This window comes from Nannospalax galili, unplaced genomic scaffold (genome assembly GCF_000622305.1).
Source record: "Nannospalax galili isolate Female #2095 unplaced genomic scaffold, S.galili_v1.0 scaffold371, whole genome shotgun sequence".
NCBI lineage: Eukaryota > Metazoa > Chordata > Mammalia > Rodentia > Spalacidae > Nannospalax > Nannospalax galili.
Window position 1 is genome coordinate 1,305,061 of NW_008331606.1, and position 14,648 is coordinate 1,319,708.

General features: G+C 42.5%; 1 protein-coding gene across 2 annotated transcripts in view; it reads right to left on the bottom strand.

Annotated features, from left to right (window-relative positions):
• Positions 1-321: 321 nt before the first annotated feature.
• The window catches only part of Aifm1 (apoptosis inducing factor mitochondria associated 1), a 46,714-nt gene continuing 32,387 nt past the window's right edge, over positions 322-14,648 (bottom strand). For both annotated transcript variants that reach the window (XM_008826720.3, XM_017796523.2), the window contains 10 exons: positions 12,356-12,440; positions 11,390-11,466; positions 10,422-10,530; positions 9,355-9,462; positions 8,924-9,012; positions 7,852-7,992; positions 5,334-5,476; positions 2,114-2,238; positions 916-1,112; positions 322-578 (listed from right to left, as the gene is read on the bottom strand). In XM_008826720.3, the coding sequence (XP_008824942.1) occupies positions 507-578; positions 916-1,112; positions 2,114-2,238; positions 5,334-5,476; positions 7,852-7,992; positions 8,924-9,012; positions 9,355-9,462; positions 10,422-10,530; positions 11,390-11,466; positions 12,356-12,440 (1,146 nt within the window). In that variant the 3' untranslated portion in view covers positions 322-506. The remainder of the gene's footprint in view (positions 579-915; positions 1,113-2,113; positions 2,239-5,333; positions 5,477-7,851; positions 7,993-8,923; positions 9,013-9,354; positions 9,463-10,421; positions 10,531-11,389; positions 11,467-12,355; positions 12,441-14,648) is intronic.

The following is a 14,648-nucleotide window of genomic DNA, read 5'->3' on the forward strand; positions in this document are numbered from 1 at the left end:
TTGTAATTCTGGAGATAAAACTATGAACAAGGCCTTAATGATATGGTTCCCACTTCCAGGAAGCCATAAGTTAAACAGGGTTGGGCTTGGAAGGGTCAAGAAAGTCTTCATAGAGACAATGAACTTGCCTGGGGAAGAGGAGGTCAAGCGTTGTGGGCAGAGAGGTATAGAGGGCCAAGAGTACAGAGAGTTGAAAGGAGTTTAGTGTGGATTGCTGAATACACAGCTGACAAGAATCAAGCACTTGGTAGTAGCTGTAATCTGCTTGTTGACTGCATACATTTCCTCCCACCCACCCCCTTTAAAAGAAAACAGAGGGAATTTAAAAGAATCACTTTTTAATACATGATGTGCATTAATAATTCACTTATATGCTTGAAAATATTCACAGAGGTCTTGTTCATTCCTGTTTCTACATAAAGAGAAAGTACGCTGAATAAAAAATGTTCCTTTACCCACCCCACTGTCAGGGATGGAAAAGCACTTGTGTATTCTACCACGGGGCTTCAATCTTCATGAATGTTGAAGAGCTTGGCTACTTCATTGAGATCTTCATGTTGCTCACTGTCCTTAATGATCTGAGAAATAGAATAACAATAGGTTTTTAACTTATTCCATGTGCAGCCAGGCCTGGCCCACACAATGGGACTGCCTGGGCTAGTCTCCAGTGTACACTGGGAGGGAGTTGTGGGAACAGCTTTCTACTAACCCCAAATGAGTAGCTTCACAACTCTAGGCCACCCCGCCAAGTCTCAAGTAAAAAAGAAATGTTCCCGAGTCAAGGCTATGCCTTTGTTCTGCTTAAGTACAATCTGACCTTGGTGGACAATGTGTCTCAGGGCACCTAGTGACATCACAGGAATGTTTTCAACCCCCACTTTCCATTTTTCTGTAAGGGCTCTGACAGGCACCTACCTTCCTTGCAATTGGCATTCGGTTGAAGATGTTCCATAGCACAATCCCCACCACTACTTTGTCCCTGAGGTAGAAGATGACGCCTTTGCCATAGTCCTCCCCTTCCACAGGGGCCTGAAGGACTACAGAGGTGCTGGAAGGAATCACGATTTCAGAGGCTTCTGACTCTGTCTCACTCTCTGAGCGGATACCGGTCCCTGTAGCCAATCCCACAAACAAATACAAAACCCAAAGTTCTGTTATTTTGAGCTTGGGGAATTCTAGAAGGCATCTATCTGTGTGTGTGTGCACATGACAACCTCAGGTGTCATTCTTGAGAAGCCATTCACCTTGTTTTTTTCAGTGTCTTTCACTGGCCTGGAGCTTGTCAACTAGGCTGGGCTGGCCAGCAAGTCCCAGGGATCCACCTGTCTCCCCCTCTCCAGTGCAGGGATTATAAACATGTGCCAGTACACCTAGTTTTCTTTTGTAAATTGTTTTTTGGGGTTTGGAGTTTGTTGGTTTTTTTTTTTGAGACAGGATCTCCCTGTAGCCCAAGCTGACCTGGAACTCACCAGGTAAACCAGGCTGGCCTTGATGTCTGAGCTGCCTGCCTCTGCCTCCTGAGTGCTGGAATTAAAGGCGTGCACCATCACACCTGGCTGCACCTAACTTTTTAAATGTGCTTTCTGGAGACTGAACTCAGGTCTCATGCTTCCAAAGCAAGCTCTTTACCAGCTGAGCTACTTCCCCAGCCTGGCAAGTGTCTTTGGACTGGCTTCGAGCTACATTAGATAGTTTTTCAAAGTCCCTAGGAGTATTCTGGCCTTTTCTAACTCATTTCTATGAAGAAAGCCAAGGGAAGCCCTTTTTGCTGTCTCCTAGGCAGTGCTGGATCTTTGCACTTTGCTATTTACCCTGTTTAAATTGTATACTATAGATATTTCCTGGGATCTGGATTTTTCCAAACTATAAAAGGTTTGCCTTTCTCCTTTGAGAAGCATTCATGATTCAGGACAGTAGCTACTAGCCACATATAGTAATTAATGAAAATTATTCACAATTAAATAAACCATAGAATTCAGAGTTGTTTCTTTCTTTTCTTTTCTGGGACAGCTTTGAATGCCAGCTCCCTCTGACCCATACAGAATCCCCTTGTTCAGGAGAACAAAGACCACTGTTCCTCCACACTCTTTCAGAAGTGGTTGGGTTTCCTTACCTGACTGCTCTGTGGCAGATTTGGGGTTATCTTGTTCAGTTGCTTTTGCAAAAACACCAACTGTGGGCAAACTACTGTCCACAAGACCAATAGCTTCATAGCCAACATCAGGACCCAAATCACTCCTATGGAAGGAAAGAGAAGACAGCGTTCTGCCAAATAATTGGATTTTTTTTCGGTCTTTTTGAGACAGGGTCTCCCTGTAGCCCCAGCTGTCCTGGAACTCACTATGTAGGCCAGGCTGGCCTTGAACTCACAGAGATCCGCCTGCCTCTGCCTCCCAAGTGCTGGGATTAAAGGTGTTCGCCACCATGCCCGGCTCTCCCAAAGAATTGTGAAGAATGAAATGGTAACACATACCCTTTGTGATGCTATACTCTCATGCCAATTAGAAAGCTCATAATTTATAACAAGAAAGATATCAAAGGTATGCTGTCACTAGACATCTGGGGCAACCACAAGAAAACAGGGTTATCTCAAATAGCCTTTATTTTTCCTTAAGAAATTACTATACACATCCATATACTAATTAACTTCCTGATTTTATTGTTTTTATCCCATGTAACATTTGGGGTGGGATGGGTTCCTTGCTTTTGCTATCCCTGCTTTGTTAAAACTGCCTTTTGAAGCTATAAAATGTAGTCCATTTGGTAGAATTTGTTAAGTTTCATGGTTTTATTAACCTAGTATCACAGCTTAGACTTTACCTGGAATGCTTTCTATAGAGACACCTTCATTCACTTGGCCATTTTATTTTAACTGCTCTTTTTTTTTTTTGGTCTTTTTTTTTAAAAAATTTTATGTGTATGTGTGTATTGCCTGCATGTAGTTAAGTGCACCCGTGTCATGCAATGCCCGAGGAAGACAGAAGAAGCTGTCAGATCCCCTGGGACTGGAGAGTTATGGACAGTTGTTAGCTGCCATGTGGGTGCTGGGATTTGAACCCGTGTCTTCTGCAAGAACAGTCAATGTTCTTAACTGCTAAGCCATCTCTCAGCCCCTTTTTTTGGTCTTTTTGAGACAGGGTTTCTCTGTAGCCCCAGCTGGCCTGGAAATCACTGTGTAGACCAGGCTAGCCTCGAACTCACAGAGATCCACCTTCCTCTGCCTCCCCAGTGTTGGGATTAAAGGCATGCACTACCACATCCAGCCTTAACTGCTCTTCTTATAAATTCCTATCATTTTTTTTTAACCATTTACTGTGTGTGTGTGTGTGTGTGTGTGTGTGTAAGTGTGTGCCATGGCAAGTATGGGGAGGTCAGAAGACAACTTGTAGGAGTTGGTTCTCTTTCCACCATGAGTCCTGACAATCAAATTCAAGTCACCAGGCTTGGCAGCAAATGTTTTATTTGCTGAGCCATCTCACTGACCCTCTACATACACATATCTTCCCTTCCTTCCTGCCTTCCTTTTTCTTTCTCTCTCTTTTTCTTTTTCTCTTTCTTTCCTCCCCCCACCCACTCTCTGACAGAGTCTCATTATGTAGCCCTGGCTGGAACTCTTTAAGAGATCCACTTGCCTTGGTCTCCTGAGTGCTGAGATTCAATGTGTGCACCACCATGCCTAGCTTATACATCTTTAATATGCCAGGTACTTCAAAGAATAGCTGAGAGACAGACACATCATTATCATGGGCTTTGGTAATAATCTAAGATACTGTTTCTGTTGCTCTACATTTTATCTTCATGGCCACAATAAATACTATCTTTGGGGGAATCAACATAAAGCTCTTAGAATTTGTTCCTGGCCTTCACTGATAATTGTATACTTGTGGACTCATTTTTCTTAACTGTGTTTATATGCTGATGTAGAAATTTATGTTACTTTTTTCCTGCTCATTTATAAAACTGTGTGTGACTGTCCTAAAATGCACATCTATCAGCTATGAAACTCCCCAACATCAACAACTTCGTCTTCTGAAATGTTGAAGGTTTTTTTTTGTACCCAATCTTTCCATTTTTTTGTCAAGAGTTTTGTGCATCAAACTGAGGACTTTTATTTATTCTAGGCAAGTGCTCTACTACTGAGTTATATTCCTAGCTCTTTCTTAAAATTTGAGTCAAGGTCTTGCTAAGTTGTCCTGGCTTGTCTAATACTTGTGATCCTCCTGCTGCAGCTCCTTAGCATGTGGGATTATAGGCATACATTCTCTCAGCTACCTCATCTTTCGAATCAATAAGATGAAAGTGATCAAATAGTCCCTGGGGACTCCAGAATGTTCAGTATTAATTATAACTAGTCAATCAATGTCCTTCCCTCCCTCTCCCTTCCCTTCTTTGGTTATCTCTTTCCCTCCTTCTTTTAGAGACAGAGGTTCAGTATGTAGCCCAGCATGGCCTCAAACTTGCTCTGTGAGGAAGAACTCCTGATTCTTCTATCCCCTCACCAGGGTGGAGACTACAGGCATGTGCCATCATGTCCAGTTGTAGGCAGTGCTGGGGACTGGACCCACGATTTCATGTATGCTGCACAACAACTGTACCAACTGAGCTACATCCCCAGCCCATTTCCAAGCTTTTATAATCCAAAGAACTGCCCTATATGCCTGTGAATTCCTGATTTTTTTCTAATTATGTAGTCTGGAACTTGCTATTTAGACCAGGCTGGCTTTGAACTCACAGAGATCTGCTTGCCTGTGCTTCCCGAGTGCTGGTTTTAAAGGTATGTGCCACTATGCCTGGCAAATTATTAATCTTGTTTTTTCTTTTGTTTTGTTTGAGACAGTGTCTCCCTCCCTGTAGCCCCAGCTGTTCTGGAACTTGCTATGTAGACTAGGCTGGTCTCGATTTCACAGAGCTCCACCAGCCTCTGCCTCCTGAGTGCTGGAGCCATGGTGCCTGGCTGAATTGCTAATCTTAAAGGCTACAAAATGAGTGGGCTGTATTTTTCTTAGTATGCTGGGCCCATTAGGGTACTAATAAAGAATAAATTAAAATATACTGCTGCTAATTCTTAGGTAGGTGTATTTTTGTACCATCTACCATAGTTCAAATTCTGAGTTACTTTGCCAGATGCACTGGTGCAATTTCCACCCATTTTACTTCATCTAACTTATCTAAAACAGGGCACTTTTACTCAATGGCCACTCGAGGGTAGAAGGTATGGGTGCAGGATGGAAATATTTCCCATCTACATGAAGGCAACTGGCCTATAAGGAAACCAACTCACAAATTATACTCTGTGTTTTGAACTCAAGTCCCTCAAGGCACAGAACTATTACCAGAACATTGACTGATGCCAGTATGGCTTAGCAGCTCCAGTCATATTTTCTCCAGCCAGTCTTCCACTCACAACAGCGTGATCATGATGCTCTACTCTCCTGCGACCCAACTTTATATCATAGAAGCATGCAGCATCTCCTGCCTTTGGAAACAAATACATAATAGGAACAACATGTTTAGAAAAACAAGTTAAAGGCAGAATATAAAATTTAGATTTCAATGAACCCTTATAACATTAACTAATTAATGTTTTCCATCAACAGGCTAGAATTATTCCTAAAGTATTAAACAAGTAAGAGCCCATTTATTTTTAGACAGGGTCTCCTTGTTGCCCCAGCTGGCCTGGAACTCACTATGGAGACCAGGTTGGCTTCGATCTCACAGAGATCTGCCTGCCTCTGCCTCCCAAGTCCTGGGATTAAAGGCCTGTACCACCTGACGAGAGTCCATTTTTTTTTTTTTTTTTTGGTCTTTTTGAAACAGGGTCTCCGTGTAGCCCGAGCTGTCCTGGAACTCACTATGTAGACCAGGCTTGGCCTTGAACTCAAAGAAATCCACCTGCCTCTGTCTCCCAAGTGAGAGTCCATTTTTTAAAAGAAACTGTCCTATGCTTTCACAAAACTACCCTAGATCTTTGCTTCAGTTTATGTATGCCCATTTTCCCCATTATGTCCTAACAGACAGGCTACTTAGTAACAGAGTATTGAAGAATATTCTTTTTTTGTGAGGCAGAGTCTATATAGCCGAGGCTAGCTTCAAATTCATGGTTCTCCTGCCTTAGATCCCTAGTGCTGGGATTATAGGGCTGTATCACCATGCTCAGCTCAAAACATACTTTGCTCTATGTGGAAGCCAGTTTTCATAAGTGACTGCCTCTTACCTAGAAATCTTTTCTAAGATAAAGGCTTTTTATGTCATCACTCAGTAGTCATTCATCAAATGTTTATGGAATATTTATTATGTATAAAAGCATTATACCTGGGTTGGTGAGATAAAACTGGCATGGGCCTTGCATACTAGGAGTGTAGAATCTAGTACAGGAAGATACAGCACTGCTCATGACTACAGGACAATGTAAACAAGTACTGTGCCCTAGAAGAGGTATCGTTTCAACAAGCTAAGTGTTTCAGCCAGAAGGTGAGAACCTTCTACTAGGGGTGAGCGGGGCCAGCTTCCTGCAGGATGTGGTATTTGTGCTCTCTAACCCTTGTTCATTTTTACAGCTATTCAGACTCCCCCCCCCAAAGCAACCTAAAAATCCAATAAGTGAACAATGGCAAAGTCAACTATGACGTCTACTTAATGGGATATTATGTAATTATTAAACTGTTTATAGAGACTGAAGCAACAAGCAAAATGCTTACATTTATAATGTTAAGTGAGAAAGAGCAGAATATGGATGTTTATATATAGTAGGCTCACCACAACCACATGAAACAAAGAAAAAAATCTTATGTTCAACAAACAAAGGGACGGAAATACACTAAAACATTCCTCGTTGCTACAGGTGACTGACCCCTTTCTCCTTCTTGTCTTTGTGTTTTGCATTGAGTACACATTATACTAGGCTAAAAAACCCGAACGTTTTATCTTAAAATAACAACTACAGCAATCTTTGGAGGGGGGAAAATGTCCCTTCGTAGCACCTATGGCCCTAGCTGTAGAATCCATAATCAAACACAATACACTTGTAATGATCTAGCAATAGGGAAATTACCTCATAGTTCCTACATACTAACGTCTTGTTTTTGTCATAATAGCTTTTTATAAACAGCTAAAAATAGAACTCAAGGAAAATGAAAACAGAGTGATTTTCCTTTTCAGGGAACACGTAAGAAAACTGCTTCATCCTACATTCTCTGGACTCTTGTATGAGTTATGGGAACAGGAGATAAGTCTGAGAGCTGTGCATGCACCCACTGAATGGCCATGGCCAACAAAGAGAATTGGAAGAGTTCTGTTCCTCTAGGCATACACATTGTTCTTTTCACTTTCTTGTAGCTCGCTGAGGAGGCCACACCTGCTCTTCTCTTTTTTTTCCTTTTTGAGACAGGATCTCCCTGTAGCCCCAGGTGGCCTGGAATTCCCTATGTAGAGATGGCCTTGAACTCACAGAGATCTGCCTGCCTCTGCCTCCAGAGTGCTGGAACTAAAGGCCACGCTTGGCTATACCTGCTCCTCTAATTCAAGCACTTCACAAGTGTCCAGTTTCTCTTCTTGGTCTTCAAACATTTTTATTCTATTTGGTTAAACTGTTGATGAACTGGATTTGGATTTTGTTGTTGTTTTTGTTTTGAGACAGGGGCTTTTTGCAGCCCAGGCTTCCTTGGGACTCACTATGTAGCCTAGGTTGACCTTAAACTTATGCTCCTCCTGCCTCAGCCTTACAAATGCTGGGAATACAGGAATTAACCACTACCACACCCAGTTTGTCAATGAGCTTCTGCACATGGCTTGCCAGACCTACCCACAGGCTGGGGGCATGAATCATACTGGGTTATGCTGTACTACACTTACCACCCAGATGTTAGAGCGTGCCTGTAGCTCTGCGTTTACCCGGAAGCCACCAAAATCTGAGTCTATTTCCAGTCCACCAGTCTTGGCCAACTCAACATTGGGCTCTAGGCCCACCGCTGCCACTATGTGGTCAGTTTCTACCTGGAGGGAAAAAAGAAGTTCAGTCAATTACCAGTTGCACCTATACGTATGCTCAGTCATACCACAACTGTGCATTGTGTCATTAACAATCAGGCTTTTAAAAAGTTAATGTCCTCAAGAGCCCAGGAATTCAAGTTCCTTCTATCAGGGGCCTTAGATATAGCTCAGTGGTAGAGTGCCTGTCTAGCATGCACAAGGACCTGATTTCAATTTCCAACACCATCCAAAAGAAAGAAAAAAGGATTAGGGCTTTAAAAAAATCATGGAGTAGGGGCTAGAGAGATGGCTCAGTGGTTAAGAGCACTGATTACTCTTGCAGAAGAACTGGGTTTGGTTTCCAACATCCATATGGTGGCTCACAACCATTCATAACTCCAGTTCCATAGGTGCATTTACATACATGCAGGCAATACACTCATACATGTAAAATAAAAATAAAACTTTTTTTAAAAAATAGGAGGCATTCTCTTTTAAAAAAAAATCATGGGTTAACTTACTTCTAGTAAACAGGCTTTTTTTAATCTTTTTGAGACAGGGTCTCCTTGTAGCCCTAGCTGGCCTGAAACTCACTATGTAGACCAGGCGTGCGCCACCATGCCCGACCAGTAAATAGATTTTAAGTTAAGTTCTGTTTTTATAAGATGCCCTTCAGCCCCACATATATTCCATATCATCTGAATAGAAATCTGCTACCCTAGCAAGGACTCAAAACCGACACAGACAGGAAGAGGCTAAGGGAAGGCAGTTCACAGGTGCCTGCTTTGGTTCTCATCATCCTGTTTTGATGAAGGGACGAATAATTCAGAAAATTATGAAAAGAGAATTGTGGCTGCCAATAAAACAAATCAATGGTGTCAAGTAAGGAGTGAAAATAAGGTAACAGGAGGGGAGGGCTGGGAGGCCTTCTGGCAGCCTGTTTCCTCCTCCTTACCTTCCTGCCGTCTTTCAGCTTGATGAGTAACTTGCCTCCACTGACTCCAACTGATTGCACAATTGCATTGGGCATCACCTTCACCCCCTCTGTAAAGGAAAATGAGACCTGAGGCTGAACTCACAATTCTGGCACTTCTGTGAATAGTAAGGAAGCTACCTGGAGACCGCTCCTATAGTAAAATCAGTCATCCTCGGCACTCAGGCAGCCCTGAAGAACCACGAGGACCTACACCCACAGTCCATTTTTAGCATGTCTGGGAATGTAGTACCTCAGATTCTGAATGTCTGTGAACTTGAGTGACTGAGGAATGGTCAGACATTTCCTTTGCCAGGTGTCAGGGTTTATGTCAAAGGGGCTCCCCCCAAAGCTAACTTTGTCTTTAGCCATTCTAAAAGGAAACCCAGTGGCTATGGACATGGTCTCTCTACCTCGTCTGACTTTCTCCATGGTCCAGTTGCTGAGGTATTCAGGGAGGATCTTCCCCATATTTCCTTTCTCAGGGAAGAGCTGAATCACTTCTGTGCCTGAGGCTTGAGCTGGGAAGAAGAAAGGGAACTGGTTATAGCAGGAGGCAAAAGCCAATCCCAAGAGGACAGGAAGGAAGGTAAAGGTGCAATAGTCAGTCCTGACTAGATGAGGGGCAAAGATTCCAACCAGGCCAGAGCTCCTGGCCTGTGCAGCACTGGGCCATAAGGGTCTTGGTACTTGAGTTCATTCATAAGGCAAAGACAACAAATATCAAAGCTGCTGTCTGGATTAAGCTATCATCAACTATGAACTTAGTGCACTTCCATTCATAAATGCTTTGCAACCTCTGTATAGGAAGCACCCCTGCTGGGAAGACATCTCGAGTTTACACATGAGCACCATGGTACCCACACTCACATCCCACCCCTAACCCCAATAAATAAAAATAAAATCAAACTGAAAAGGAAACATGACAGCCATGAAACATTGAAACTTTCTAGTTTAGCTAGAACCTGTTTAGATGGGAACCATCACGTGCCTAAAGGAAGTGTTTGGCTTTTTATAAGACAGTCAAAGACACAAATGGTTCTGTAGTTTGCATTGCCCGTGTTACCAATAATTCACTTCTCTTAGTCTGTTATTTCTAAAGACAGGAAAGGAAGCAGTGCTGTTAAGTTACTCAGGTTGACAGCTTTTTAGCCGTTGAGGAATCCTTGTCCTAATCCTAGTACTTAGCTTTTCATTCTATAATGAAATTAGGGGGACATGAGAGGATCTCACTATATAGCCTCAGGCTGGCCTTGAATTCACTATGTAGTCCAGGCTGGAATCTAAGTCAAAATTCTGTTTCTGCCTCCTGAGTGCTGGAATTACAAGCATGTACCACTATCCCTGGCCTCATTCTATAAACCTTCACCAAACACTCTCTGCTCCTCCTGGCAAATACATTTCTGGAATTTGTGACAGTTCACCAAGATATGTGTGATATATAACTAGAGAAAAATCAAGGTCAGTCCACAATACTCACACTTTCTGCCAAGAGCACAGGCCAATTCACTCCCAAGGAAACCTCCACCGATTACTGTAATGGACTTGACTTCCCGTGAGATCTTTTCCAAGGCTCTATAGTCTCCAATCTGCAGGATCATAGCAGTTTAGTCCACTGATTTCCCAAAGGGGGACAAGATAATAATCCAAGGAAATATTTTCCTCTAAATCTTCTGTCAGTAATTTGCACACAGCATCTTGTACAAAGTGACTCAATTATAGCCTCTATGTTATTAATGTAAATTTCTTTTTACATCATAACATTTATTCTAGCAACAGTAGTTATCAACTGGTAGCGGTTTTCTCCCCACCCCAAGGAGGGCATTTGGCAGTGTCTAGAGACATTTTTGGTTGTCAGGGCAAGGAGGTGCATCTGGCTTCTAGGGGGAAGAAGCAAGTGATGCTACAAACACTCTACAAAGCAAAGAATAACCTCCCATACAATTATTCAGCTTAACAATCAAAAACTTAAAGGACAGGATGAACCTCACCCAATATCCCTAAGTGTAAGTAGGACATTCCAGCAATTTAATAAGCAAAGCACAGTGTTAAGAAGCAAACGAGCCCCTTTCCTTTTTAAATGTATACCTCTGACCATTTTTTTAAACCAAAATCTTCACATAGCATTTGCAATGAAAAATGCAAAGAGACTATAAGGAATTCCAGTGGATAAAATGCATCAAAGAAAACAACTGTCAAAGGGCAGTCAGAAGAAACTATAGGAAGCAATAAGAACCAACTATAGTTTTCTCCTCAAAGCATAAAACTCTTGAGTGAGATACTAGAGATGCAGAGAGAGGAAGTGGCTCATTCAAGGCCAGATAACAAGTCTGGAGAAGAGCCATAAATAAAATGTGAGTCTCTCAATTCCAGAGGATGGGGGCATTTGGGGCCAGAAAAATGCATTGCCTCTTGAAAACAACACAACAAAAACACTAAAGCAATTACCTTTCTGAAAAGTGTTGTTCTGCTCTTCACCTCTGCTCCAGCCCTATCAATGGCAGCCAGACTTCTTGGAGTACCTCCTGGAAATAAGAGGAGGAAAGCCCTTCAGCCCAACAATCATGAGCTAGCCCAAAAACCTCCACAAGTGGGGCTCTTACAGAGTGGCCGAGTGTGCTTGCTGTTGAGAGGGTACTGCTTTTTGCCACGGCTGCTACCACTGAATGACTAACAGATAACACAGCTTCTGTTCCTTCAACTAGCCTAACAGCAGGATTCTTACCAATTTCTTTTAATAAGCAAATTTCGGCCTCTTTTTCTAGGGGGCCTTGCCTCCCCATGGCTAGCCAAGCCAGAAAGACTTACTTTCTGCTTCTATATTCTCTCTTTCTTTCTTTCTCTCTCTCTCTCTCTCTCTCTCTCTCTCTCTCTCTCTCTCTCTCTCTCTATTCGTCTCTTATCTGTCGCTGTCTGCTTTCTGAGACAGGGTCTCACTATATAGCTGAGGTTGTCCTAGAACTCAGTATGTAACCCAGAGTGGCCTCGAGCTTGCTTTGATCCTACTGCCTCAGCCTCCTGAGTGCTGGGATTACAGTTACCAGAGGCAGCTGGTACGTCTCTTCTATTTTCTCAGGAGGCCTCAGCAGCAAGCATGGCTACATTGCTCTCATCAGCTGCTTGACTCTTCCCTTGATTTTGGATGAGAAGTGGCAATAAACCCACAAAGCTCTATCATCTTCAAGCCACAGGGTGAGCCCTACACAAAGAGGAAATAGAGGAAGTGTCTTCATGCCTTTATCAGGACGAAGAGCAAGGATGACCCAAAAGGGCTGATGTCACCAATTTTTGCAACAAGACATCTACTTCAGAGATTCTGGCTATCAGCTTTCTTAGGGTTAAATAGCAATATCTTTTCTAGAGAAGGCCAGACTCTGAAGCTTCAGGGAAGATAGCCCTTTCCAGAACACTCACCTGTTGCAATCAAACATTTTTCATAGGTTATCTGAGAGCCATCATTAAGTTTCACCAGGTTGCCTCTCACATCCAGTTGTACCACCTGGTATCACATACATATACACAAGAGGTAGAGATGAATCAGTAAGGGAGAAAACATTATTATGATATAACATTCACCAGTTTAAAGTGTACAAAATTCAGTGGTTTTTAGTATATTCAACACTATCTAATTTCAGAACATTTCCATCACCCTGACCCCCACCAATAAAGCCTCTGAACCTATTAGCTGCCAACCCAATGAGAAGAATTAAGTTTTTTACTTAAAGTGATCCCCAAGACACTGTTTTTAAGTAGTCACTGGAACCATAATTTTTGGGAGCCTGTTTCTTCAAGTGGTTGTAAATTCCTAGGCAACCAACATTAGCATCAGCTGGTCCCCAAAGTTCCTGTCTGAGTTATGAAAATAGAGATGAGAGGAAGCCTTTGCTCTCTTGCTATTTGGAGTCCTAATTCCTTTTTAATAAACGCTTACATTCACAACATCTTTGCAGAACCTTTCTCCACCTTTTTGCCTTCACTGAAACTCAGCTCTGCCTCAAAGACTGTTTAAACTTAGAAACAGTTCATTTGTTCACACTTCATTCCACAAGGCCAGCAAGAGGTGCTGGCATTTTCCACACTTCCTGCTGCTGCTTTTGGAGTCTTGTACCTTCATTCTCTCTTAGGAATAGCTACCTACATCCCTTATGCATCACTGTTAGTGAGCCACCTCCTGGCCACTGCTCCTTATCCCCAAGAACCTTGGAGTCTGGTTCATATTTTCCTGTGTGCCATGTCCTGGTTCTTGTTACCTCCTAAACTGCTCCTTCTACCTCAAATACCTCATCCATAGGTCACAGTTTTCTCTGAAGTTTTCACCCAGACTTACTGTCTTCTGGATTCCCAGTGCATTTCACAGCTCATTATGCTTTCTGTTCAATGTTGAGAATGTCATCCAGGGCCTTGTGCATGCTAAGCAAGCAAGCACTGTACCACTGAGCTACATCCCCAGCCCAGCTTCACTGTCTTCTATACTTCTTTCAATTTCTATTTGGTTGGCAGTTCCATTCCAATTAATCTGGACCAATGGTAGATCATTTGAATGGCTTCTTGTCAATACTCTTAATTCCACTGCCTCCTCTTCTTAGGGTTAAGAGCTTGAGTTCTGAAGTCAGAAAGATTTGTTTCTAGTCTCTGCTCCATTCCTTACTAGCTGGGAGACTATCCCCTCAAGAAATATTTGTTAAGCATCTATTATGCTTTAGGTATGGTGCTGAATGCTAGGACACAAAAATGACAACATTTAAGCCATTCCCTTAGCCCCATTAATCAGTTTTATTTGGGGGTTGGGGAGATGGGAGCCTTTAAAGGAAGCCGAAGATTTTATCTAATGGTTCACTTGTTTTCACAAAAAGACAGGATGTAAGGTGGTTATTCAAGTGAGGAGTGTGGGTGTTGAATGGTTGGGTTGTATTTGAAGAGAGAGCTTATCAAGGACAAACCAAAGGAGGCTAAAGAAGCTACTTGTCCATCTATGTTGTTACCTCTAGAACGCTTTATCCAACCCGACCTGACTTGAATGTCTTGCCTGCTCCATGTTCTCAGTACCAGCTCCCTCCACAGCCCTAGGTGTGTCATATTTGTCTTTCTTTATTACTCTTAGTACTTATTAAATTGTCATTTTTGTCTACTGCACTGTGAAGGCAAAGAATATATCTGTGTTTCATACTCTGTCCTCCAGCTTATGGAAAGCAGAGATAGGTGAGCCCCTGGGGCCTGCTGGCCAGCCAGGGAGGCTATTCTATTCTGCTTATGTGACTTATATTCCATTCCTTCCTTTCTCCTACAGAATCTTCACCTGGCAACTGTCTGTTCACTCCCCATACCTCTCCTGAGATCTTAGCCCCTCAGCACATTAACATGCCTGTCCTATGCAGCAGACCGACCACCTTTGATTCTATGTTCTTTTCAAGCTTCTGTCCAACTGCTATCTCCCTTTTCTCAAACTACTTTTTTCTGAATTTAAAAAAAATATTGTTTTTAATTATTTGTATGTGTGTCTGTCTGTGTGTAGGCATGTGCCCTTGGAAGCCAGAGGTGTCTAATCTCCCCTGGAGCTGGAGTTATAGGCAGTTCTGAGGTACCTGGCATAAGTGCTGGCAACTGAACTTGAGTTTGCTGCAGAAGCAGTACAGTCTTAACTGCTAATCCATCTGCCCAAGCTTTCATTTAAACTTTTAATTTTTAAAATTTTATTTAATTAATTAAT